The sequence below is a fragment of the Phaethon lepturus genome, unplaced genomic scaffold (assembly GCF_000687285.1).
Source record: "Phaethon lepturus isolate BGI_N335 unplaced genomic scaffold, ASM68728v1 scaffold10555, whole genome shotgun sequence".
Taxonomy (NCBI): domain Eukaryota; kingdom Metazoa; phylum Chordata; class Aves; order Phaethontiformes; family Phaethontidae; genus Phaethon; species Phaethon lepturus.
In genome coordinates, this window is record NW_010542663.1 from 8,773 (window position 1) to 34,995 (window position 26,223).

The following is a 26,223-nucleotide window of genomic DNA, read 5'->3' on the forward strand; positions in this document are numbered from 1 at the left end:
AAATGGAGAAACTTCCTTTACAATTCTTAAAGCTAACATCTAACATAGGCACAAGCTAGCTAAAAGAGGACTGTGACTTGTTTTTTTGGAAGTTCTTATTTATTCTTTTCACCAAAGTGACAAATTAGCTTTTAGTCTCTGAATAGTACACTTAATGAGACTCCTGAGGGATGGGATGCCATCCAGAGGGACCTGGACAAGCTCAAGGAATGGGCCTGTGTGAACCTCATGAGATTCAACAAGGCCAAGTGCAGCATCTTGCACTTGGGTCAGGGCAAGCCCTGGTATCAATACAGGCTGGGGGATGAAGGGATTGAGAGCAGCAGCCCTGCGGAGAAGGACTTGGGAGTGCTTGTGGATGAAAAGCTGGATGTGAGCCGGCAGTGTGTGCTTACAGCCCAGAAGGCCATCCGTATCCTGAGCTGCATCCAAAGAAGTGTGGCCAGCAGGTTGAGGGAGGTGACTCTGCCCCTCTGCTCTGTCCCGGTGAGACCCCACCGGGCATACTGCTCTGGAGTACTGGGCTCTGGAGCCCTCAGCACAGGAAAGACATGGACCTGTTGGAGTGGGTCCAGAGGGCGGGGCCACAAAAATTATCAGAGGGATGGAGCACCTCTCCTATGAGGCCAGGATGAGAGAGTTGGGGTTGTTCATGCTGGAGAAGAGAAGGCTCTGGGAAGACCTTGTTGCAGCCTTTCAGTACTTAAAGGGAGGGGGCTTATAAGAAAGGTGGGGACAGACTTTTTAGCAGGGCCTGTTGCAACAGGACAAGGGGTGATGGTCTTAAACTAAAAGAGGGTAGATCTAGACTAAATATAAAGGAATAACTTTTTCACAGCGAGGGTGGTAAAACACTGGCAGAAGTTGTGCGGAGAGGTTGTGGATGCCCCATCTCTGGCAACATTCCAGGTCAGATTGGACTGGGCTCTGAGCAACCTGAGCTAGTTGAAGATGCCCCTGCTCATTGCAAGGGGGTTGGACTAGATGGCCTTTAAAGGTCCCTTCCAACCCAAACTATTCTATGATTCTGTTCTATGATTCTTATGTCTTAGTACTGAATGAAAGGCTTAGGACTGTTGTATCACCCAGAGAGAATGTTTTCTCTGTTTCAGAGAAGCTAGATTTTCTTCAAAAACCTTGGAAAGGTAAGGCTTTTTATTGATCTCAGCCAGGAAGACAGATAGTACGTTAATCACTATACAGAGATCAACAAGTGCATGTGATTCTTCTCTAACTTAGTAAGTTTATACAAATAAAATATCTTGTTTCTACCAGATGCTGAATCCCCAGCCTGAGAAGACTTTTATTCGCAACAAAGCAGCACAGGTCTTTGCATTGCTTTTTGTTACTGAATATCTTACAAAATGGCCCAAGTTTTTTTTTGATGTTCTATCAGTAGTTGACCTTAATCCACGAGGTGTGGATATGTATCTCAGAATCCTGATGGCTGTTGATGCTGAGCTGGTAGACCGGGATGTTGTTCATACATCAGAGGCAAGTTATTATTTTGCATTAACATTTGTTTTAGACTTACAAAAAGCTCATTTACTTTAACGAGAGCAGAAGGCTTACAGAGATTTTTTTTTTTTCCTACTTTCTCTAAGGCAGCTCGTTAGGTCGTTTAGATCCAAAAGCCATATGTTTAATGCTTTTTATGATTTCATACTTCTCAGTTAATGTATTTTTTGCTCGAAGAGCTAGCAAAGAAAAACTACTGGACCGAGTTATCCACTTTAATGTTAGACTGACTCATTTTAAAATGTTAATTTCTTCCAGTGCCAATTTTAAGGAGTCCTAACATCAAAACTCCATTTGATAATCTAAAGACTTTCCCCATTGTCTGCCTTTCTTTGGTGTTTAGGCATTGTGGTATTAAAAAACAGTGAAAACTAGTGTATTTTGGTTTCATTTCTTGCGAGAAAAAAATGTTCTCTTTTTGGGTTTCTGATTTATTTATCTTACTTGGACAAGTGGTGTCTGGTAGTGGATACAAAAATGCTACTAATTTGACAAGATGCTAATGCATGACAAGACTGATTTATCATTTTGCTGTATTGATAGGAGGCTCGTAGGAACACCTTATTAAAAGATACTATGAGGGAACAGTGCATTCCAAGTTTGGTGGAATCGTGGTACCAAATCCTACAAAACTATCAATATAATAACTCAGAGTTGACATGCCAGTGCCTTGAAGTAGTTGGAGCTTATGTATCCTGGATAGATTTGAGCCTGATAGCCAATGAAAGGTAAGGTTTTTTTGATGGAATATCTTTGCAAAAACAACCTTGGTAGTGTGCTGACTGTATTTCTGTGAAACAGACTTAAAACTGATCTTTGAAAAATGACTTTAATTATATTCAAATCTTTGGAGACTTTGGTTTTTTAGTAGAGTGATTGACTTTGCAAGCCAAGCTGATGTAAGGTCCAAAATAGACCTACACAGTTTGCAGGGTTCTCCTCAAAATGTATAAAATGCTGGATTTAGTCAGTACAATAGACTTTAAAACTGTCTTATAAAAAGAAACCATTGCAAATATGCACACAAATAATATAAAGCTTTTATAAGACGCTACAGTGTACATATAAAAATAAACTTTTTTTTTCTTTGAAGGTTTATAAATATGCTGCTAGGTCACATGTCTGTGGAAGTTCTCCGGGAAGAAGCCTGTGACTGTTTGTTTGAAATTGTAAATAAAGGAATGGATCCAATTGATAAAACAAAATTGGTTGAATCTCTATGTCAAGTATTGCAGTCTGCTGGCCTCTTCAGTATTGATCAGGTTTGTATATTGATTTTTACAATAGGAATGAGTCATAGGTTTATGGCAGTTCTTAAATAAGCAAATAAACAGAAAACTGTAAAACTAAGTCCACAGATTAGGGAGAGTTAGTTGTGCTTCTGCATCAAAGCTAAACACTTCTTACACTTTTCTTATACTTATATTAATAACAAGCTGTTAATTTTCTTTATTCATTTAAAACACACTGGACTTTGTCCTCAGCATGAGTTTTTTGTTTTGGAAGCAAGGTATTATTTAAGTCCTCTGTTCCTCTCCTAAAGCATGTTATGCTTACTGTTAATGCTGCTTCTATGTTTCGTTGCCTTGAATCTTCTCTTTTGAATGATTCTGTAATAGGTATTGTAGCCAAGGTAGAGGTTTTTTTGAGTGAGACATTAGATCAGCTGTGCATAATTAGGTATGAGAAAGAGCTTTCTTAAGGGCACACATGCTGTTCTGCATGTCTGCACCGTCAGACATGAGGCTTGAAATTCTTACCTGTAAGCTGGAAAAAAATACTTACTAACCAAACCCACATTCCCTGGCAATTGCAGTGTTTAAAGAACAGCTATTTGCTACCTGCCATGGAGAAAGAAGAACCAGTCCTTACGAAGCTGTAGTCCTTAACTGCAAGGCAGTTATCTCCTCATCTTGAAGCCTTTGTCAAATTTGTATTCCTACTAGAATGCAGAAAACGTGTATTCATCAATTCAGGAGGTGTTCTAAAAATCTTACCTCAGTCTCTCTGAGGAAGACGTTATTCTTCTGCTTTTGTACAGTTATGGCAGGGAGCAAAGCATCTGTTTGGGGTGACTGGTCTAGCGGTGTTTCTCGATTCTGATCAATGTATTTCTGCAAAAGCAAGCCATAAATATTTAATATTAACTCACTCTTACAGGCAGTACTGAAAGTTACTCGTTATCAGTATTTCTGAAGTGAGCTACAGCTGTTAATTCTTTGAAGTTTTCCCATAAAAAGATTTTCCTCTTATACAGCCTAAAATTTATGGTAGGTATGTGCTTCTGCTTTTATTTTGAACCTGCTTCTTGCTGTAAAGTAAAAAGAGAAACAAACTAATCTGAAGAGATGAAGCAAGCTACTGTTGTATAATGGAAGACAGCCAAATCTGGCATTGCTTTAATTTTTCTCTCTCCATTCCCTGGGGAAAACGAACCAGCCAATTGTACTTTCCATCTAGAAGACAAATGTTGGTTTTGCTTCTTCTACATATTAGACATGGATAGTGCAGTCTGTGAGCTCATGTCATTTAAACATGACCTCTGCTAGTATTTTTAATCTGATGTCTTTTCTTGCAGGAAGATGATGTGGATTTTCTTGCCAGATTTTCTAAGCTGGTCAATGGGATGGGGCAAGCATTAATAGCTAGTTGGACTAAACTGATAAAAAATGGTGATATGAAGAGTGCTCAAGACACTCTGCAAGCTATTGAAGCAAAAGTGGCCCTAATGTTGCAACTGCTAATTCATGAAGATGATGACATCTCATCTAATATCATTGGCTTTTGTTATGACTACCTTCACATCTTGAAACAAGTAAATATGTCTGGCTTCAATTTAACACTTTTTGACATATGATTTAGATTGATCTTTTTTTTTTTGTGGGAAATATATCAATCTTACCCTATTTGCAAGCTGACTTGCAAAGTCGGTTTTTTGACTGATTAGCGTTCAGTATCTTTAATGGCTGTGGTCATGCTATTTCTATAAGGTTTAGAAATCTGAAGGAATTGGGTTAAATCTTGCATTAAGTAGAAAGAAGGCTTGTGGATCATACGGCTGTTAGAAAAGCAAACGTGTCTTTTCCTATTAGACAGTAATAAGGAGTTACTGTACAAAAAATAACACTTGAAATTTCTTTTACAGCTTTCTGCACTTTCAGACCAACAAAAAGCTAATGTGGAGGTAAGTTTTCTTTTACTACAGATTTTTTCAAGAACACGTTGAGTCAGAATTTTTCATTTTGCTGAAAACAAATCATGTTTTATTTATATGCCTAAAATGTGTGTGACTAATTAAAAGGGAAGACTTAAAAGTAAGGACAGTATGTTCCATTTTCTGCTAAGTAGCTACAGCTGCTTCTTTAAATAGTAAACCTATATTAAATTGTGTATGAAGATGAAAGCTAATTTAGAGCTGGTCTTCCCAAGCAAAGCTCAAGGATATGTTGGTAAGCTCCTGTACAGCCTGTACAGTTGATAGAACGTCCTTAAATCAAGAGAGAAGAACATTTTCTTTTTTTTCCCTGAAGCTTTGTATTTTTATTAAAACCTGCCCTAATTCCAAAGGATTGGAAAAAGCATGGGAAGGGTTGTCATAAAATTCAACCCTTGGATAGTATCATAAATTAAACTTGTGAAAGAAGCTGCAATTCAAATATAACAGTTGTACTTACAATGACTGTTATATGTTAAGCATTACATTAAACTCCACATTGAGCTTGAGTTTATACGTAAGCTTAAGTTTGTATGCAAAGCATGAAGTTTAATAAATAAGGTTTCTGTCCCGTTTTGGAGGTAGTAAACTTGTTTTGGTTTTTTTTTCAGCACAGTCCTTTTTAAACCTTTTTTCCCTATGACTGTTCTGCACCAGTGTGGATGTACTAATTTAGATGTTGAACTGGTTAGATTGGTGCAGGTATTTTGTAAATTCATACAGCTGACAGCTGTGATTCCTTTTCTTTTACAAAGGAAACTGAATTCTGTACCAGTTCTAACATGAAAAGCTGAGTTTGGATAACTGTGGTCTAGATTATCTATCTATATGGTTTTGCCTAATGTCTGTTTAAATTGGATGAGGTAACACAATAAGAGAAGCTTGGTAACACCAGTGAATCTTTTTATTTTTGTTACTGTGTCTTTTTTCTTATAACTGGTTCAAAGGAAATTACTACTGCAGTGCACTTAAGACACTTAAAATTTGAATGTGTTCCTGTCCTGAAATCTATTGTTTTGTTAAACTTGCTTTCATACTGAAGAACTTTGTGTTATAATTATTTCTTAATGCTACTGAGCTTAATTTTATCCTCACTTGAGGATTTGTGTTAAAACTGAGAAGCGGTCATACCAACCTTTCTTCTTTCATCCAACTCATAATAAGACAGTATTTGGATGTAGTCTAAATCTTACTGTGGTCTGTCTTAAGCTTTACATTTTGTGCTTAGCAGCATTCCTTTAAATTTTTGCACCTGAGAAGTTCTCAACTTTCAACTTGTTCTATATTTGAACAGGGAAAAAGGGAATTTTTATTTGAAGTCCCAAAGAGGTTTTTTTTCTCGTGAGCAGGATCACATTTTAAATTCTTAACTGATGTTTTCAATGCACACTGAACAGCACAGGTTACAAGCAGGAAACAAAGCCAGATAATACTGTCAGAGACTGAGAGCTCAAAGTCATCTATGCTGTGTATCTGGAATGGCATCTGTGTGCTGTTTGGATATAATTCATCTGTTTTAATTTGGACTGTTACTTCTGGTAAACCTCTGAAAATAATAATTCAAATGGGATTAAAATATTTGTAAACATTGATCACTTGCCTGCTTCTACACTTACAGTTCTGTTTTTAATCTTAGGCAATCATGTTGGCTGTTATGAAGAAGTTGACATATGATGAAGAATATAATTTTGAAAATGAGGTATTGTGTTAAATGAATAAACAGACAAATGCAACTTAAACTACATATAGTAAAACTTGCTCACGCTTTTAAAATTCATATTTTTCATAGACTGAGGATTTGAAGGTAGGAAGGTCTATAGGCTGAAATTTTTTCCTATGTTGAAAGGCTTTTTTTAACCTCTAGGCATGTCTGCATAGGACAAAACAACATAATAAAGGGATATCCAAGCCAGTTCAGTTAACAGACTGCTTTTGGCTGCATTTGTGCAGATCTATTCCTAGACAAATACAGCTGTGATGTCAGCTAAACATAGCTGTTGAGCTGACTTGTTCAGTGTGAGTTTGCATGTTTCTGCACATCACTTCTGTCTTGCAGAAAGATTTGAGAAATATTGTGTAATGAAACTTTTTAAGAGATGCTGCTTGACCTACTTCAGATGGTCAAACCTCTGCAAAAATAAGCTAAAGGAGGTGGAAGGTCTTTGATTTCACTTTCCTCCCATGCGTATGTCTCTGTCAGCCAGCAATAATGATTGAATATGTTAGACTTACTTTTGCTCCAGGCTGTTTGGAGAGCTATAGTCTTAAAAGGTTAAATTAAACTGTACGCAGTCCATAATAAATGTTTCTGTCAGTTTAATTTTAAAACTAAGCTAGAATATGAAAAAGAAAATCACTGAAGAGTGAGTCAATTTTCAAGAATTGGGTCAATAAGGCTTTGCCAAGAGCATTTTCTTTCTTGTACTTTTGGCTAGTTTTCAGTTTGGAAAGCCTTTTTAATATGTTTCTGGACTGAATGCAGTGGATTTGAACATATTACAACCAGCCAAGAAAAGGAGCCTGCTGTTATGTTGCAAGAGCATAGGGTGAGCATTATTGAAGTCTCTGAGCGTGTTATACTGTTCTTGTATGTATACGTCATTGTTTCAGGTGTAATTGTCTAAAACTTGTGGGTGAACTTAAGCATGAAAATATGGGCTTTACTGACACAAGTGTTTTGTAGGGTGAAGATGAAGCAATGTTTGTGGAGTACAGAAAACAGCTGAAACTGTTGCTGGACAGACTTGCTCAGGTCTCACCAGAGTTACTGTTGGCGTCTGTCCGCAGAGTTTTTAACACTACACTTCAGTAAGTTGGGTGGTTAAACTTGTTTACACAATGTCCTTGGCTTTTTTGCCTTTTGTAACTGTCAGAGCTTGTAATGGACATAAATGTGATCTAGCAAGGTGAAGCCAATTGATAGAATAAGCTTGTTAAAACTTCATGATAAATATGACTTTGTACAATCTTTTACTCAGCTGCTTAAATGGCAGCTATTTCTTTTTTCCCTGACAATGTCTGCTGAACTTTCATGTACCTACACAGCAACAGCCATTTGGGCAGGTGTTCACTTTACACCTTAAGGAAATGCTTATGAACTGTGGCAAATAATTTTATGTGTTACTGCTATCAGAAAACCAAGGTTGGATAGGGAAAAGAAACAAAAGTATTTTTTACAAAAAGAGCAGAACCAATCTTGCAAACTAGGCATAGAAATGAAAAAACGTTATTACTAGTTGCCTGACTAGGAGGTCAGTTGAATGTATACAAATAGGAATCTAGTATTGTCGGTGACTTCCTTGTACCTTGCTCTTCAGTGAGCCGTCTTTTTCAGTAACACTGAATGGCTCGTCCACGCATCATAGTAGGTGGTTTTGTACCTAAATAAGCACTTCAAGAAATGTGTAGCTTTTGAGTTGAAACTGGTAAAAGAAAATTGGTAGCACTCTGATAGAGATGTGCTGTATTTGTGGATAAACTCTTCCAGAAGCATCCTGAAAGACTGCCTAGGTCTTACAGTGTTTTTCTTGGTTTAAATCTACTTTTTTTTATGCTGTGCATCTGAAGAAAGCTGAAAAGAAAATAATAACATGGCGGAACTGTGATTATTTCATAAGCTACTACAGACTAACGTGATCTTCGTATTCTTTCTCTAGGAATTGGCAGACTACACGATTTATGGAAGTAGAAGTAGCAATAAGGCTGCTGTATATGTTGGCTGAGGCTCTTCCTGTATCTCATGGTGCTCACTTCTCTGGTGATGTTACAAAAGCTACGGCTTTACAAGACATGATGAGAACGGTATGCATGTGTGTTTTGGGAGCTATTTAAAAATGCTAATAAAGTGTGGAACATTCCCGTTCAAATGGCTCATCTTGATTATCAGCACATCACTTATGTTGAAGTTTGGTGTTATAAATTGCTAAAATACTAACTTGCTAATGCTTTTATTTGTAGCTGGTGACTTCTGGTGTTAGTGCCTATCAACATACATCAGTGACCCTGGAATTCTTTGAAACAGTGGTTAGATACGAAAAATTCTTTGCTGTTGAACCTCAGCACATTCCAACTGTTCTAGTAAGTTTCATTTCACATTTCTGATGAGATAAGTCTAAAGAACTTAGTCTTATAACTTTCTTATTTTCTGAAGGTTACTAAGGAAGCTAGGTTTCTTAAATTGTTGGATGATTATCTCCCCCCTCCCTGCCCTTGTTTAGGGATTCTAAGACTGAGATACTTTCTTGATTGCAGATGGCATTTTTAGATCACCGTGGTCTTCGCCATACAAGTCCCAAAGTACGAAGTCGAACAGCTTACCTCTTTTCCAGATTTGTCAAGTCTCTTAAGTGAGTAAAGCTGTTACAAATGTATCCAAGTTGCACTGAATTTAATCTACATAGCCCTTCTGTACATTACAGTTGTTACTGAAACAGGCTTGGCTTCAAATGGACTTCATTGAAATAATATATCAAAACAGTGCTCTAACAGGGTTGTCCTATTGTGTAATACTAAGGTAGCAGTGGAAAAATTTGTCGCAGAACAAAGAACTTTAATACAGATGCTTAGCTTATTTTGATTAAATGTTAGAACTGATCAACAATGTAAATGTCTGTCCTGCTTTTGCTCAGTGAGCAGAGCTGAGAGTGAGTGGATCATATAATAGAACCATAGAATCATTTAAGTTGAAAAAGACCATTAAGATCAAGTCCAGCCATTAACCTAGCACTACCAAGTCCACCAGTAAACCATGTCCCTAAGCACCACATCTATACGTCTTTTAAATACCTCTAGGGATGGTGACTCCACCGCCTCCCTGGGCAGCCTGTTCCAATGCTTGACAAGCCTTTCGGTGAAGACATTTTTCCTAATATCCAATCTCAACCTCCCCTGGTGCAACTTGAGGCTATTTCCTCTTGTCCTATCTCTTGTTACTTGGGAGAAGAGACCAAAACCCACCTGGCTACAACCCCCTTTCAGGTAGTTGTAGAGAGTGATAAGGTCTCCTCTGAGCCTCCTTTCCTCCAGACTAAGTGACCCCAGTTCCCTCAGCTGCTCCTCTTAAGACTTGTGCTGTAGACCCTTCGCCAGTTTCGTTGCCCTTCTTTGGACATGCTCCAGCACCTCAATGTATTCCCTGTAGTGAGGGGCCCAAAACTGAACATAGTATTTGAGGTGCACCCTCACCAGTGCTGAGTACAGGGAACCATTACTTCCCCAGTCCTGCTGGCCACGCTATTTCTGATACAGGCCAGGATGCTGTTGGTCTTGTTGGCCACCTGGGCACACTGTTAACTCATGTTCAGCCAGCTGTCAACCAGCACCTCCAGGTCCTTTTCCACTGGGCAGCTCTCCAGCCACTCCTCCCCAAGCCTGTAGTGTTGCATGGGGTTGTTGTGACCCAAGTGTAGGACCTGGCACTTGGCCTTGTTAAACCTCATACAGTTGACCTCTGCCCATCGATCCAGCCTGTCCAGATCCCTCTGCAGAGAATTCTTCCCTCCAGCAGATCAACACTCCCACCCAACTTGGTGTCGTCTGCAAACTTACTGAGGATCTGGAGACTCCCAAGAGTAACTATTCCTATCGCTGATCAAATTCTGAATATTTATGGAATTCATAGTGATGAAGTTTACTTGGTGTATTAGAGCCCTTCAAACAGTCCTGTCCTATTGGTCTTATTTCACAGGCATGTATTTAATGTAGAGGCAGAAAAAGCTCCAAGATGGTTCAGATGTCAGAAGGATCCTATTTTTCAACTGTTAAGGAAAATATGATGACTGAGGCTATTCATGCTTTTTTTTTTTTAAATAAAATGAGGGGAAAAAAGGAAATATTTATTTCCCACTGTGCCATGTATTTATTTGGCCTACCACAAGCACCATATCTGTAAGCCATGTTTTACTACAACAGTGCTTTTATACTTAAAGGGGAGGTCTATACTGAGAAGGTAGTTTAGTGTCTAGTTTTACAGCTTAAATAAAATACCAGGAAATGTGCAAAAATGCACACACTTCTAAATAGTGTTATGTACTTGTGTTTTACTTCAGTAAGCAAATGAATCCCTTTATTGAAGATGTTCTGAATAGAATACAAGACCTGCTGGAACTTTCTCCTCCTGTGAGTATTTACAGCAGGTTTTTATAGTGAATAAGGCTTGCAGTTACTCATCTGTGTGCCCGAGTACTTACTGAATTGTAAGCTTAACACAGAAGCATTTAAACAGAAGTAATTGTCTTGCTTTTTTGGTGTGAGATCACTCACATGCTTACATTTGTACCTAATTTTAATAATCTTGCTTATGTGGGTTTCTGGGAGCATAGGCTAGAGATGGGTGTATATATAGGCTATCTGAATTGTATAAAAACAGTTGTTCCCTCAACTATGTTTTTACTTGTAATTGACAATTCTACTTAAGTAGGAAGATAATAAAACTATTATAACTGTACCGTAGAGATTACTTAGGCATGATTAAAGAAGGAATAGTATCTTCAAACTTTGAGAAGACAAGTTTGATAAAGGACATTTAGTAAATTAAGCCTGTTATCTTCCATTTTAGGAAAATGGTTACCAGGCTCTGTTGAGCAGTGATGATCAACTTTTCATTTATGAAACAGCTGGAGTATTAATAGTTAACAGCGAATACTCTGCAGAAAGAAAACAGGTTCTAATGAGGAATTTGTTGACTCCGCTGATGGAGAAGTTCAAAGTATTGTTAGAAAAACTGATGATGGCACAAGATGAGGACAGACAGATGGCACTGGCTGACTGCCTCAATCATGCCGTTGGGTTTGCTAGGTAGGTACAGCACAGTGACTCTGTGCGTGTTTCTGGTTTGAGTAAAAGGGAAATATAAAGGATTTATTGGGAGGAGGGGCTGAGGTTCTGCCTGTGCTTTACTGACTTAGAAAATCATCAGTGGTTGTAGAATTTCTTACGGTAGCACAGAAAATGAGTTAAGTCCTCTTAGAAAAGGCTGCTATGCATGTTGATACAGAAAATATTGAGTAGGTTTATAATGAACCATTATATGAAGACCTATTCCCTTCCTCAAAGAATAGTATGGAGCTATTCTAATCATATGCTGTTCCTAAATTGTTAGAATTTAATTCTCCAAAAACTGCCAAAGTGTAGCTACTTCATATCAAGTAATTCTGTCCATTACTTCCACTGTTTGGCTCCCATTTCATGAAATGTAATCTTCTAGTTTAGTGCATGGGTTTTAAAGTATATGTTATCTTCAGTGTTACTGCTTCTTCATTATATTGGAATGTGATCTTACAAAACTTGGTGTATCGCTTTTACAGCCGAACCAGCAAGGCTTTCAGCAATAAGCAAACTGTAAAACAATGTGGCTGCTCAGAGGTTTATCTGGACTGCTTACAAACATTTTTGCCAGCTCTCAGTTGTCCATTACAAAAGGAAGTTCTGAGAAGTGGTGTCCGCACTTTCCTTCACCGCATGATTATTTGTCTAGAGGAAGAAGTTCTTCCGTTCATTCCTTCTGCCTCTGAACACATGCTTAAAGATTGCGAAGCAAAAGATCTTCAAGAATTCATTCCTCTTATAAACCAAATAACAGCTAAGTTTAAGGTATGATATTGCATAAGCTCTTCAGGGTCAAAGTGTTGCTGATGCCTTCTCTTTTCTCGTTCCAGAAAAATAGCTGTGTGTCAGAAATTTATTTCTCAATTAATAAATAAGTATATTACTAAGCCTGCTACTGGGAAACATAGTCTTCAACAACAATCATACGTCGCTGGACTTGCAGTGATTAAATGAGTGTTTTTTCTCCAATTAGTCTCAGAATTTTATGTTGTTTCTAAATTTTTGCGTTTAATATTTTAAAATAAAATACTGCTTGCAGCACAGTTATTTTTTTATTGACATAATTAACTTCGTGCCCTCCACTGACGTGTTAAGCTAATATTGCAAACTATGCAAACTGTGAAGTGAATTTTTAAATTTCTTACCATGAGATTTCCAGGGCATACAAAGGTACAGAAATATCAGATGCGCGTACAGGGAAGAATATTGATTTACAAGATCTCAACGCAGTGGTATTACGTAAAAATGTACACTGAGGCTTCATGCATTTTTAGTCAAACTAGGTTGACAAATATGGAGGTTTTGAAATGCAGGCATAAGATGCATTAAGTGGGAGTAGGACCATCAACTGATTATCTAGCACAGGTTCTTGAAGTGTAGCCTTGGAGAGCTTCCTAGTTTTGAACAGTTTAAATGCAAAGTCAATGAAATATACAAAGTTACTACCTGTTACTGGTGGTTCATTGCCTGGAGCTGCCACAAGAATATTGCAGTGTTGTGAATGGGGTAGGAAATTCATTGGTTGTATGAGAAGGTTAAGAAGTCCTTTAAGTGGACTTAAGTGTTTCAGCGGAATGCAAAATTAAAATTACTAAAAGTGATGAGAAGTGCATTTTTGTGAGCAGAAGAACACAGCCATAATATACCTGTGTGAACCTAACATGTGAACCTCTGGTATATCCCCCTCTGCAGAGCAGAGAGAAGGGATTTTGAAAAATCAACTATTTCAGAGATTTGGAAGACTTATTACTGTAGTCCTTTTAGCAAGTTACGCTAAAAGCAATTCAAGATAACAGTAGATAATTAAAAATAGTCTGTACGGTGAAGAAGGTAAAAAGAAGTCACAGGAGCAAGACTGGACAAATACCATGTTCAGGTGTAATATTTAGCTTTGCACGATACCATACCATTCTTATTACAATATGTTCATATAAAGATTCTAGCTTCCATAGTCTCACCCTTAATATTCTCTTTACTGTATCTTCAAAGTATTCAAGATAAAACCTTGCTTAAGCATTAAGAAATTAACATCTGAGTAGCCTCTTTATGGAACTCTAGGGTGTGGCTGAATAGCACACGCAGTCAGTTTTTCAATTCATAAGTGGTCAACTAATTTAGTGTCCTTACATATATTTCTCACTTCAAATAGGACATAAATGACAAGTTTAATCTGTAATGCCAGAAGTATTTCAGATTAAGAAAACTTTTTTCTTTAAGCAGTCTTTAAAGACATGTGCTACAAAAGGTGGCCTGCTTCCAGCTCTAACATCTTAGAGATGTGTTTTCTGTAGCTATGGTGGTTTTACAATAACCCCCCCTGATATTTCAGGGAATTTGAAACAGTGTCTGTCTGAATAGAAGGGTGAAAAATCCTGGAAAAGCTTCTGTTCCTACTCAAAATGAGACTAGATAGGGCTAGATATTTTTGTGCAAAAGGCTTGAAATAGGTCATGTGTCAGTCAAGATGCAGTAATGCTCATGGTAATGATGTGACTCACTTTGTTATAAATAGTTGGTACATGAAAATACTAACTTTAAAGGTGAATCAAAGCTGAGGATTGTAACAAGCTGTTAAGTTTTAATTTCTAAATGTTCAGTTTCTGTAACTGTTTCAGTTGATACCCTCTTCCAATCTCCACAGACACAGGTTTCACCTTTTCTGCAGCAGATGTTTATGCCACTACTTCATGCTATTTTTGAGGTGTTGCTCCTTCCAGCAGAAGAAAATGACCAGTCTGCTGCTTTAGAAAAACAAATGTTACGGAGAAGTTACTTTGCTTTTCTGCAGACAGTAACTGGCAGTGGAATGAGTGAAGTCATAGCTAATCAAGGTAGTGCTATGGTTGTTCTCATCTATGTTTTGTCTACTAAAATCATTAACCTATTTCCTGTCGAGTACTACTAACTGTGCTAAGGTAGAATGGAATAATGTAAATACAATATTCAACTTACCCATTGCACAAGAATTTGGGTTTGTGAAATCCAGCTATAATAGGCATATTCTTCCTATTGATCTTTTCACTTTATATGTGATCACTGTGTCTATAAGGAGAAGAATGGTATATAATACCTCTTCGTGCACCATTGTATTTGACTGGTGAATCGGCAATATATAACAATGTTCAGCGATGTTCAAACTGTTGGGCAAGTCCACTCACATCTGCCAGTATTCATTGTGGTGTTCATTTTCTGAAGAACACATCAGTAACTACTGCAATTTTTTTATTACTATCACCTGATCTTGTTATCTATGGTAGAAGGCATCATATGATGTATATATATATAGTTAACAGGTTTTTCTCACCCTTAATGGACTAATCCAAATCAGTGGTTTTTTATAGCAGGAATTTGAAATTGAATGTCCAGTTGCTTGATTCTTTAAGTAATTCTCTCGGTTTGTACTGTATCAAAATGGCTAGGGACTTGAGAAGTTTTAAAGTGACTCACCTGATAGGTGGAGCTCAGACTTCCTTCCCCCTATCCTAAAATGATGGTAATACCTGTGATAAAGGAAAGGGTGTCATTAAGAAGTAGCAAGAGCTTTCTTGAAAGAAAGCACTTTGGTAGTTGTGATGAGCCAAGAACCACAAATAAGTGTAGATGCAGCACAGAAATTTGGAGTGTGATAAAAACATCTTTCCATGTATTGCAAGATAAGCAAACCACTTCAGTGCCGCTGAGTTTTAATTAACTCTGCCAGGTTTGGATAGAGGGAGAAAACTTGTATTTGTAAGCAGGTCAAAGTACACCCCTCACCTTTGTGTGTATTAAAGGCCAGAAGAGCACTTAAAATCTCCAAACTTTAAAAAAAAAAAAACAAACAACCAAATGAAACAAAACCGAAACAAAACAAACAAAAAAACCACCACAAACACGCAATTATAACCTAAGTAAGAGTTGTCTTGCATCATAGGCCAAACTTCCCAAAAATATTTGAGACTTGTGCAAAAAAGAGCTATTCTGAAGTTGAAGCATATCTTCCAGGTGAGTATTTATATGAAATAGTGTAAGAGTACAGAAACATTTCTGGCTGCAAGTTGAAATGACAAGCTCATTTTAATATGTTTAAGGTGCAGAGAACGTGGAGCGTGTGTTGTTCACTGTCATTCAAGGAGCAGTGGATTACCCAGATCCTATTGCACAGAAGACTTGTTTTATTATTCTTTCTAAGTTGGTGGAGCTTTGGGGTAAGACTGTCTTTCCATAATTCCTTGCAGCTGCTAACAACCATGAAGCAATAATAGAACATGGAATGTTACTTTTCTTTTCAGGAGGTAAAGATGGACCAGTAGGTTTTGCAGACTTTGTCTACAAGCACATTGTTCCTGCATGCTTCTTAGCACCTTTGAAGCAAACGTTTGACTTAGCAGATGCCCAGACAGTGTTGGTGTGTATTATAGACTTTTTTTTTTTGCTTTCATTCTTGTGAGGCAGGTGCAAGCTAAGAAACCTAGAGTGGCCATGTGGTATCAAAGGTTGTCACCTCACAGATAAAATCCCTTATGTTTTTTATTGAGATACCTGGTTGATTAATTACTGAATATTGCAGTACTGTATTCTGTAGTTCACCTATACTTAAAATCAAGCTAGAGAATTGCAGATCTGAGTATTTAACATTGACCTATATTACTTATTAACTAATGTTCAGTGAAAGTGAACACATACAGGTGGCTGTTCTTTAGTTCATTTTGGGTTCAGTGGTGACAAATCTTTCTGGTTAGAGTGGAACAAAAATTGGAAGGTTGAGGCTCAGTTAGCATTGTGTGTGGGGAAGATGAGGGAATAATGGCATGAACTAGCCCTTGTTCTGGGCCTTGTTAAGTTCTTTGGCTTCAAATACTTAACCAATAGACTAATCAAACAGTCTAATGTTATGTATTACATTGCAGGCTTTATCAGAATGTGCAGTGACGTTAAAAACAATTCATCTCAAAAGGGTAAGCTTCATAACACTTTGCAGGGAATAACTCTTGCAGGTTTCTTTCTGGTGCTCAATTTCTAAAAATGAGGTACTTACTAGGGTGAATTACTTCTCTACTGGAGATACATGATCCAGTAGTTCGACCTTTTGCTAATGTACTGGAAAATACTGACTCTTCATTAAGGAGAAAAATCTGCTCACTTGATTGTTACTGTATTTAATTGATCAATTGGTGTTCTTCCACTTTTCAGTGTAGTACTTAAACTGACATAAAAGAGCAGTTAGAGATTGCAGAGTACTATACAGTACTTCTACAAAAATGAAAGGTTTCTTTTTCAATCTAGTCTCATACACATCAAAACATTTTTGGGAAGAAAATGAGTTTTGTATTGTCTAAAGACTAAAACACTACAGCGTATTTCTGTTTTTACATGAGAAACCAAACAGTTTCTATGTTTGTTACTGTTTCCTGCTATACCCTTCAACTTGCTGGCTAACTTTTCTGTCAAATGCAAGTAAAAGTCACAACTACATGAAAATTTGAAGAAGTTATTTTATAAGCTGGCAGAGAAGAGATTGCATTTATTTGAGGAGAGCCTCTGAGTTTGCTCCTTTTTTCCCCCCAAAGCAATGAAGAGAGAAATCTGTAGGAAATCAAGCTTTGGTAAATGAAATAAATTCCTATTACAATTACTGTTTCTTTTAACACTGCCATTACAATTATAGGAAAACTATCTGAAATCTTCCCCTCGTGAACTGTATACCATGTTTTAGTTCTAGGGTAACTTATGCCTGAATTAATAAAGTTGATTCACTTTCCCCTTGTAGCTGTATTGGGTCATGTTTGTATACTGCCAGTGTACAGTAATCCCTCTTGTGATGAGAGATATCTGATAAATGCAGATAAAGAAAACAAAGTAGTGTGTTAACCAAAACAGATCTGTCTGCTGCTCTCAAAGGTTTGGAAGTTCCATTTTATTACTGTTTAGTCCACCGTAAATTACACAATGTTACAAGAAGAGAAACACTATGTTCAGGGGTACTTGGCTGGTAATTTTCACAGTGGGAGCAGAATGGTAAAGCAGTTGGCAGATACTAATTGCCAAATTTTTTTTTACATGTCAAATAGTGAAATTAGGGCCACCTTCCTACATAACTGACTTTTACAGTTGACATGTCACAAACTCACTGGCTGTATTGTAATTCTTATTTCAGTGCAATTGTCAGTGCATTCTTCTGTTATGTAACAAAAGATACCCAATTGCAGTAGTATCATTAATGCCAAGGTTGAGGTAAATCTTTTTATTTGTTAACAGCTGAGAATAACATGAACATTTGGTATTTGACATGCATAACTTCTCTGTAAAATAGTCCACCTGTTTCCAAACTCTTCTGTACTATACAGTATAGGCTATGACCTCCCATATGTATGAAAATGTACTTGAACAAATTGTGTACTGCTTTTTTTTAGGGTCCTGAGTGCATTCAGTATCTTCAGCAAGAGTATTTGCCTTCTTTGCAAGTAGCTCCTGAGATAATTCAGGTAGGAATTTTTAAAAGAACATTTGGAAAACTCCAAATGTTAAATGGGAACAAAATGAATACTGACAAAGTTAACCTCCTACACCCATTGCATATCAGAATAAGATTAATTTAGTGTAAGGAGTAAAGTTTCTGCAAGAGTACCTTGCAAAAAAAAAAAAAAAAAAATCCAGTGCATGTGACCAAGCCATCTTCCTTCTTTAATTCAAATTTTAACTTCAGGAAAAAGTATCAGAATACTTAGAATAATAACTCAAAAGTAAAATGAAGAATGCTGAATTTACAGAAGGTGTGATGATAAAGGCCATACTCTACAGAAATTTAAGCCACAGCACTGGTTCTACTGTCAAAAATGATGTGCAGCATTTTAAGTGTGGGGTTTTTGTGTGCTTATTTTGGAGCAGTGTAAAAGGGTTCCTATAAGTGAAACTTTACACCTGACCATTGTATCAACATTAAGTGTTGCTAGCCATATCATAAGCATTGCCATGAAGAAATTGTTAGATGAACACTGGCAGCTCAATTTTAATTGCAACTAATTTGGATACTATAGTAATCAGGTTTGCTGCATTAGAGACAATTATAAGACTTAAACTGTAAAACTTTTTAAGTGGCCTTAAATATATGTAAGGATTCAGTATTATCTCTTTCTGGTGTCCCAATGGTTTCTGACCTAAGATTATAACTTTTTCAAGTGACAGACATGTTCTGCTGTAATCTAGAGTCACCTAGTGTACGTAATACTTAAGCATCCATGTTCACCTGAAGCATTTGTTTCAAAGCCACCAAAAGTTACTGGAAAACTTAAAGGTTTAAATCTCCTTGATTGCAGTCTTTGTAGATAGTCCTGTTTCTGTCTATTCAGCTAAAAGTGAATGTGATATCCTGTATCTGAAAATATATATATTTTTTTTTTTTAACCTCAGAATGTACTTGGCCTGTCATAGCCTATTACGATTTTTTATCCATAATGTGCTTTTCTTTGGCTGCACATTGGCGAAAATACAAACTACTAATATCAATGGCTTTACATACAAGGAATTCTATATGTTCCTAACATCTCAGGTTGTCTTGTTGCTTCTTTTATTTTGTATTTGTTTATTCTCTCTTACAGGAATTCTGTCAAGCACTTCAACAGCCTGATGCTAAAGTTTTTAAAAATTACTTAAAGGTAAAGATTTTTTTTCTTTAAATAGGTTTTAATTCCATTTGAACTTTTTCACAATTCAGTTGTGGTAGTGACCTGAAATAAAACTGAAATATTGAAATACTGGAGTATTTAATAGTTTTTAGCTGTAGGGAATCTCTAAGTAGTAAATGCAGTTGTTTGTCAAGAAGGAGCAAACAACAACAAACCTACATCTGTAGAATTGTCATTTATCCTCAGCACCTTGTGATCTCCTCAATAGCTTGGTACTCTTGTGGCTTATGTTTAGTAGTTGAAATAGCAAAAAAGTGATGCTGTGATTGTAGAGAATGTGTCAGAATGCTTCATTTTTGACGGTGTGAGTGTAATTGAATAACACAAGTCACATCCTTGAACCTAATGTGTTAACCAGTATGTTAAACCAGAAAATGAGCTCTGTCAAATGAATTATCTTACACCTCAACCATTCCGTGTCTTTTATTTCCTTTGTCTTAATGGTTTTTTTTAATAAATTTAACAGGTATTCTTCCAGAGAGCAAAGCCCTAAGGAAAGTACTGGAATCTCATGTACCTGTTTCCATAATCCAGAACTCTGGTTGTTAATTTATAAAAACGCTAACTCTTGTGCCATCCAAACTGGTTTTGTTTTTAAGAAATGTTGCTTTGTGCTTACATCAGTACATATTTTAGCCTTTCACAAAAAAGAGAAATGCAAATCCCCCACTTGTGTCTCAAATATGAAGGTATGTGACAACATAAAAAATTAGTGTATACCTACACAAACTTTTATTATGTATAGGATGATTTATGCTAATGCTGTAACACATACAGCAATGAAATGACACTTATTTTTGAAATTAAATGTAAAAATCCCTTCAGACCATAACAATGGTTATTAAAATGTGTACATTTTTGATACTGAGTAAAATGTTTTCATAAGACATAAAATTCATTTGTTCATGTATGGTGACACGAAAATAAAACAATCGAAGTCATTCTTGTAGATAGTCATTTCATTGAAGTTGTCTTAATGATAAAATATATATATACCTCCTATGAAACAGATTGGTTTAATAAATGATTTCATTTAAAATAGCACCTGGTCCTATGTTTTTATTAAAAAAAATTTTTATCCAGTGAAATGTTAAGTCTCTTCAAATCATTTTGGCTGAATCTTTAGAAGTTACAGATTTCTTTAACCTTCTGGCTGTTGCATTTGAGTAGAACTTGATGATTTTTCTGATGCTTGGATAATAAATTGTATTGCTGTCTTGCATGTGGAAGATGATGATAGAAAGAGGGAATTGCATTCACTGCAATATTTCAGTAGGGTCAACAGGCTAGACAGATTTCTGTAGAGTGTTGTTACTTCTGTCCCAAAATGTATCAGTTGGCCAGTTTGTTTTGCCTTTTTTTCAAATTCTATGACTTTACAGTGTTTGTAACTATTTCACAGTGGCAGGGGGAAGCTAGGAGTCTTCCTGTGCATGGGACTTAATACTTCCCTTAAGAACTGGTGTCCATAGTAAAGATCTGAGTTCCCTCTAGTGTAATCACATGAGCATTTTTCTAGACTGTGTGGTGCTAGGTGGTTCATGCAATTTAAATGAAAAAGAAGTGATGAGGTGGATCAGAAACAGCATGGAGTGTGGTGATGTTTTGAGGATACTCACTGCTGTTCTCTCCCTTTTCACTGAGAGAAGAAAGTAGAGGGTGCTTACCTTTACTACTTTTTGATAGGACAGTATCACTTCTGTAAGATTTTTGTATGCTTAATCAAAAGTTTGTTATTTGATATGTTTTATCACAGATTAAGTGCTTGTGGTGCTTTTTATACTTCTTAGTCTCACAATCTCATTTCACTCCCTTTGCTGCCATACCAGTGCTAGTGGTCCCGCGGGTCCAATATCCCTTTTGTTTTCCGCTGTAGCACTAGAAGCCTTCTAGCTTTGAGCTGGTGCTTTGCATACCACACGGAGGGAAGAGCTTTCACTAGGCAGATTACAAAGCGAACAATAAGGTAGGGCTCTTGTATCTTTAGAAAAATTGTTTTGTTTTTAAATTACAGTATCATTGTAATGGAGTCACTCTTAGTTTTCATCCGTGATTTAGACTCTTGCCTTCTGAAGTAAGGATAATATTGCTGCTTTTAGTACTGCATAAAAGCAGCAAAGAAGCCTACGCTTAGTAAGTCTGTTAGTATAATTGACTCTGTCATTTGCCTAACAGAGTATGACTTTGCTATTATCAAATTACACCCTCATGAGAAAAGTCTAGGCCACTGTCTAGTCTAGTGGCCAGTTGAAGGCCACTGCCAAAAGAGACTGCTCTCCTTCGTCATTCCCATCATCCCCCTGTAGCTTCCTCTGTGCCAAATCTGGTGTTCATCTAACCCCATAACGAGCTGTTCGGGAAGCTGAAGTGGCAGAAACACTTCCCTCTCAAAGCAGGTCGCCTGCTGCGGTGCTGTCGGGTGAGAATGGATATAAAGCAGAGCGTGGGAGCAAGCTGTGCATGGCAGCCATCAGCCGGGCTGCATTTGTTAACTTGTAGCCTGGCCTTCCATCCATGACTGAATGAGTGTCCTGTGGGATGAATGGTTAGGTAGTGTGGATCTTGGAGAAACTCATTTGGTTCAGCCTGAAGAATTCAAAAAGGATTGTTTACTTTCCTATGCTTTGACCCTGTTAAATCAGCATAGTGCACTGTCAGGGATTATGCAAGGTATAAGCTGTAAAACAGGATCTCTGGGTTGGTTTCTGTATCTTTAGATAAACATGGAAACACTGATTCTGGCTACTAGCAGATTATTTTTTCTGCAACTTCCTTCAGTGGTGCAGAGACTGCAGGTCTGCAGCTGTTACATTGCAGTTGGGTTATGTGGTGAGTATGCAGTGCCAAGTGACTACCTTTGCAAAGAATCAAGGTTTAGAAAGGCAACTGATGAGTTTCTACATCTTTACTTTGAAGAGATGGATTCCTGCTTTGCGCTTTTTTAAAAATCTGGACTGGAAAAGAAGTGCATTTATCTCCAAAGAGAAATCTGCTGATGCAACATATTTTCAGAGTATAAACTAGACTCTCCAGGCAGTGTTCAGATGCTTTGAACATATTATGAAAACTACTTCTTGTGCAGTAGAAGAGGAGGAAAAAGAGAGACGAGAACACTCCACTGAGAGATTAGGTTGACATTCACCTGTTTTCCTTCAGACAATGGATGATGAGATTTAAAGGCTGCAGCTTTCCTGCATGACTTACTGTTGTTGTCTGTGTACCTGCATTGGTTGAAATGCCTGTCTAGACTGAAGATGCATAAAACATCATGGCAGTAATTCCTCCTTTTGTGCACAATAGAATTTCCTTCTGTAAAGTGTGTTTAAGTAGGAAGCACAGGTGCAAATCTTTAGTTGAAGACACAAGGCACCCTTTGCAGACAGATAGTATCTTTTCTTTACAAGCTGGTGTAATTACTGAAGAAAGATAAGCTTTCAGGCCTGCAAGCACTTTTCTGGGTGTGAAGTAGAGGCAATGAATTTCATGCATGCTGCGGTCAGGGGCACTTTTTCTTAGGGAATGGCTTATCAAAGCAGGTAAGACATTCTCACAGTTAGTTGCTGTCCAGAGAGGCAATCTGCCCTTTTCCCCTCTCTTGCTAGCACTGGTGCTTATCTGATTCCATAACAAGACAATCTACGGTGGAAAGCTAATCTTGCAAAATAACTTTTGAAATTTTTAAAAAACTTCAAAGCTATTAAAAAAATGAAGTCATAGCTATTTAGAAAGCTACTTACCCTTTGGGTGAGACACAGTTTTTCAGCTAGAACTCTCACCATGGGGTGAGACAAGTGCTACCGCAGATTCACAGAAAGCTGCTGTAATGTGTGGGTAGGGGTGGAGGGGGGACCAAGCCATTTTCAGCAGCAGTTGGCCATTGGGCCCATTTAGTTGTTGTATCACTCTGTAGCTATGCAGTTACTGAACTTTAATTGTGTCATTTCAGTAAGTTAAGCTAACAGGAAACCAAAGGAAGGAGAGTAAAGGAAAACAGCAAATGGGTTTTAACTGATTAAGTACACTGAAACTGCTGTGGACCATCAGAAGTAAAAGAATGGGTGTTAGTGGTGGTGAGAACAAGTGATAGAAGTTGGGTGGGGCAGCCAGAAATCTGAAGGGAAGTATCTGCCTTTGAAACATCTTGGTGGTAGCAAAAGGCGGCACATGAGAAAAAAAAATTGGATGTGCTGGAGAAATATATCTCTGCCAAAGTCAAGATTGATACAGTTCCTGGTGACAGCCTAAGTGGGGTGGCGGAGTGATTGTTTGGTGAGAAATGTTTTCTTACTCTTCAATGGGTCTTTCAGTTCTGCACTGGTTGCTCACATTCATTCTGACAGATGCATGAGTGGTTGTATTCACCTGCAGTTTGTCTTGGGGCGTTGCATTTGGTGTTTCCAATTTCCTACGAGGTGGGTGCCTGCAGGTTATGTGGATTATGCCTGTTACATGGCACACAGCAGGATAATGCCCTGGTGACTGTGGAGATTGTTTGGCAGATAGGTTTTGCGTTTGTTGCTCTAGCATGAAGGGTTTTCCTTCTCACTTTGTTTCTCTGCTCTTCTTTCATATGTTAGTTGTTCACTATGTATATCCCAGGCATTTCAGAAAAGTGGGAGATGATAGGCTCCAAAACAAGATTTTTTTTTTTAAATTATGTTTTTACTATCAACACCAGCCACTATTCCATTGAACTCTCCTAGATGGCTTCATAACTATGGGACAAGAGGAAGAGTATAATTTCTGGACTACTTTTGGACTAAGGTTTGCTTGAGAGCATTAATCTGTCCAAGTTGTAAACAGCTTTGAAATGAATTCTGTGGTGGCAAGCTGGGAACAAGGCAAAGGTAGTAAGAGCTGTCTTATGTCACGAAATTGCTTCCCTTCCCTCTCTGCAAAATTACAGAAGAGAAAATGGCTTAAGTAACATGGAACTATAAAAGGCAGTTCCAGCTGAAGTGAAGTTGGCTGGTGAATATGTTTGCTTATTCTGGTTCAGCTGTGTCAAATAGACAAAGCAATTTGACTAGAACAGTAAATGGCTCAGAAGCTTTGGTTTTCTTTAGAAAATTTGTTAATGGTCTAGGAAAAACAATGTTTTTTGCTTAGGAGTTTCCAGAGTTACTGTTCTCACCTGACTTACTGGTAAAGTTAGCAGTTGTCTTATTGGTAAGGTTGTTAACATGCAATTTCTCACTCCAAATTTTTTAAAAGTCAAATAATTCAATCAGATGTTTTTTTCTTGGCAAATATCTACTGTGTTTGATTTCCACTCTCCCCTGTTCTCATAGTTGCTAGGTTGCCCAGAGAGTCTCAAGAAAAAGATTAGAAGATACTGTATTTTGCCTGTTTTAAAGCTGTCAGCTCTGGTTGACTGTGCTCAGTTTGACTTTTTTCCCCCAGCATCTTTTTCTTTTTTGAGTTTTGGCATTTGCAGCTACATGTGTGACAGGATGGTATGCAACATGCCAGCTTTAGCTGCACTTCCTACAGCCGTATTGGTAGAATGAAAAGATGTAATAGTATACAGCTACAAACTACTGAATTTGTGAACATGAATGAGCATCCACATACAAGAGAGGTGAGGAATACCAAAAGTTTTACTAATACATTGAAAAGAAGTGGAAGGAAGCAAAGTAAAAATGTAATGACACTTCCCTTTTTTGGTGCCTGTTTTTCTTATTCTTACATTCAACATAGCATTTTACAGTGATTCATACTGTGAAACATTTAAAGGCTAGAGAAGATCCCCCTTGCATAAGGATCACTGATTATATTACAAATATACCCTAAAAAAATGAACCATTTGACTCAAGCGAATTGTATGAATCCTCTTCATCGATTCAGGACCCAGGGAAAGCACAGAGGCTGGTAATGGCAGTAAGAGCGGTCGGTGGCCAGACCTAGGGACAGGGTGACATGGGAGCTGAGATACTCTAGGACTTACATGAACAAAGTCCTGGGGAACCTGGCCTGAAGTCAGCACTGACCCTGCTTTAAGTAGGCGGTTGGACCAGAGACCTCCCAAAGTCCTGTCCAGCCTGAATGAGGCTATGATTTAAAACAGCCAGTTACAAAAAGCATCAACATCCTGAGCTGGCAGCTTGGTCTTATTCAGAAGTGGAAGCAACTACACATTCAAGATACAAAGAAAAGTTCACTGTCATTTTCCTGAGTTTTGAGAGGGCTTTTGCTAAAATCCGTATGAACGACCTGCTGAGTATTTCTGAAGAAGACAAAGCTGACTCATGGGTATCCACCTGATGAAAAAAAAATGGCTTGCAAAGCTGGGTACAGAGGAGAGGGTAGCTGAAATGAACCATGTAACTTATGAGGAGCTCTGCACTGTTTTGAAAGACACAAGGACAGAACACAAATGTGGCGGGTAACTATTTTCTCTGTAATGGAGAAGCATTATGAAATAAAGCTCAGATGCCAACAACTGGGGAATGTAAATTAAGCATTTCTATTAACAGCATAAAATGTATCAAAGTCAATTTATCAGTTTCACTAAGCAGAAATTAGTGCCCTGTAACAAGTGAACCAGCAGAAGTTTGGACATGTGCTAAGCTTAAGAAAGGTAAGATAACAGCAAGCAAAGCCTGTAAGCAAAAGGGTGCTATCTTTTGTGTATCAGTTCCTCAAGAGAACAGGCTTCTAAGACTTGGGGAGGTGGTAATTCCAAACAGGAAATGCAGAGGATCAAAAAAAAAAAAGACAGTCTGGTGGGAAGAAAAAAATAAATTACTAATTTCCCCCTGTAATTATGTTTAAATTACATTATGCATAAATTAGAATGTTATCAATATTTTTCCTTATGCAAGATATACAGACCATTTATTGGAACAGCAAAATTACTGGACAGACAAAAAGAGAAAAACAAAAAAGAACAAATCAGCAAGGAACTTTGCTTGAAGACATATAAGTAAGAAATAAGCGAGAATGAAAAAATGTATGAAAAAAACCGAGACTTCTTGAGGTTTAAGACGGGTGAAACAGCCG

General features: G+C 37.6%; 1 protein-coding gene across 1 annotated transcript in view; it reads left to right on the forward strand.

Moving 5' to 3' along the window:
- XPOT (exportin, tRNA) overlaps positions 1-20,282 on the forward strand; it is a 25,895-nt gene extending 5,613 nt beyond the window's left edge. The window contains exons 5-24 of the mRNA XM_010288102.1: positions 1,276-1,494; positions 2,062-2,246; positions 2,612-2,780; positions 4,097-4,333; positions 4,664-4,702; positions 6,369-6,431; positions 7,416-7,540; positions 8,389-8,533; positions 8,690-8,809; positions 8,984-9,078; positions 10,780-10,849; positions 11,289-11,527; positions 12,037-12,322; positions 14,199-14,388; positions 15,628-15,744; positions 15,829-15,944; positions 16,447-16,494; positions 17,950-18,021; positions 19,135-19,191; positions 19,688-20,282. Coding sequence (XP_010286404.1) covers positions 1,276-1,494; positions 2,062-2,246; positions 2,612-2,780; positions 4,097-4,333; positions 4,664-4,702; positions 6,369-6,431; positions 7,416-7,540; positions 8,389-8,533; positions 8,690-8,809; positions 8,984-9,078; positions 10,780-10,849; positions 11,289-11,527; positions 12,037-12,322; positions 14,199-14,388; positions 15,628-15,744; positions 15,829-15,944; positions 16,447-16,494; positions 17,950-18,021; positions 19,135-19,191; positions 19,688-19,714 — 2,619 coding nt within the window. The 3' untranslated portion in view covers positions 19,715-20,282. The remainder of the gene's footprint in view (positions 1-1,275; positions 1,495-2,061; positions 2,247-2,611; positions 2,781-4,096; positions 4,334-4,663; positions 4,703-6,368; positions 6,432-7,415; positions 7,541-8,388; positions 8,534-8,689; positions 8,810-8,983; positions 9,079-10,779; positions 10,850-11,288; positions 11,528-12,036; positions 12,323-14,198; positions 14,389-15,627; positions 15,745-15,828; positions 15,945-16,446; positions 16,495-17,949; positions 18,022-19,134; positions 19,192-19,687) is intronic.
- The last annotated feature ends 5,941 nt before the right edge of the window (positions 20,283-26,223 follow it).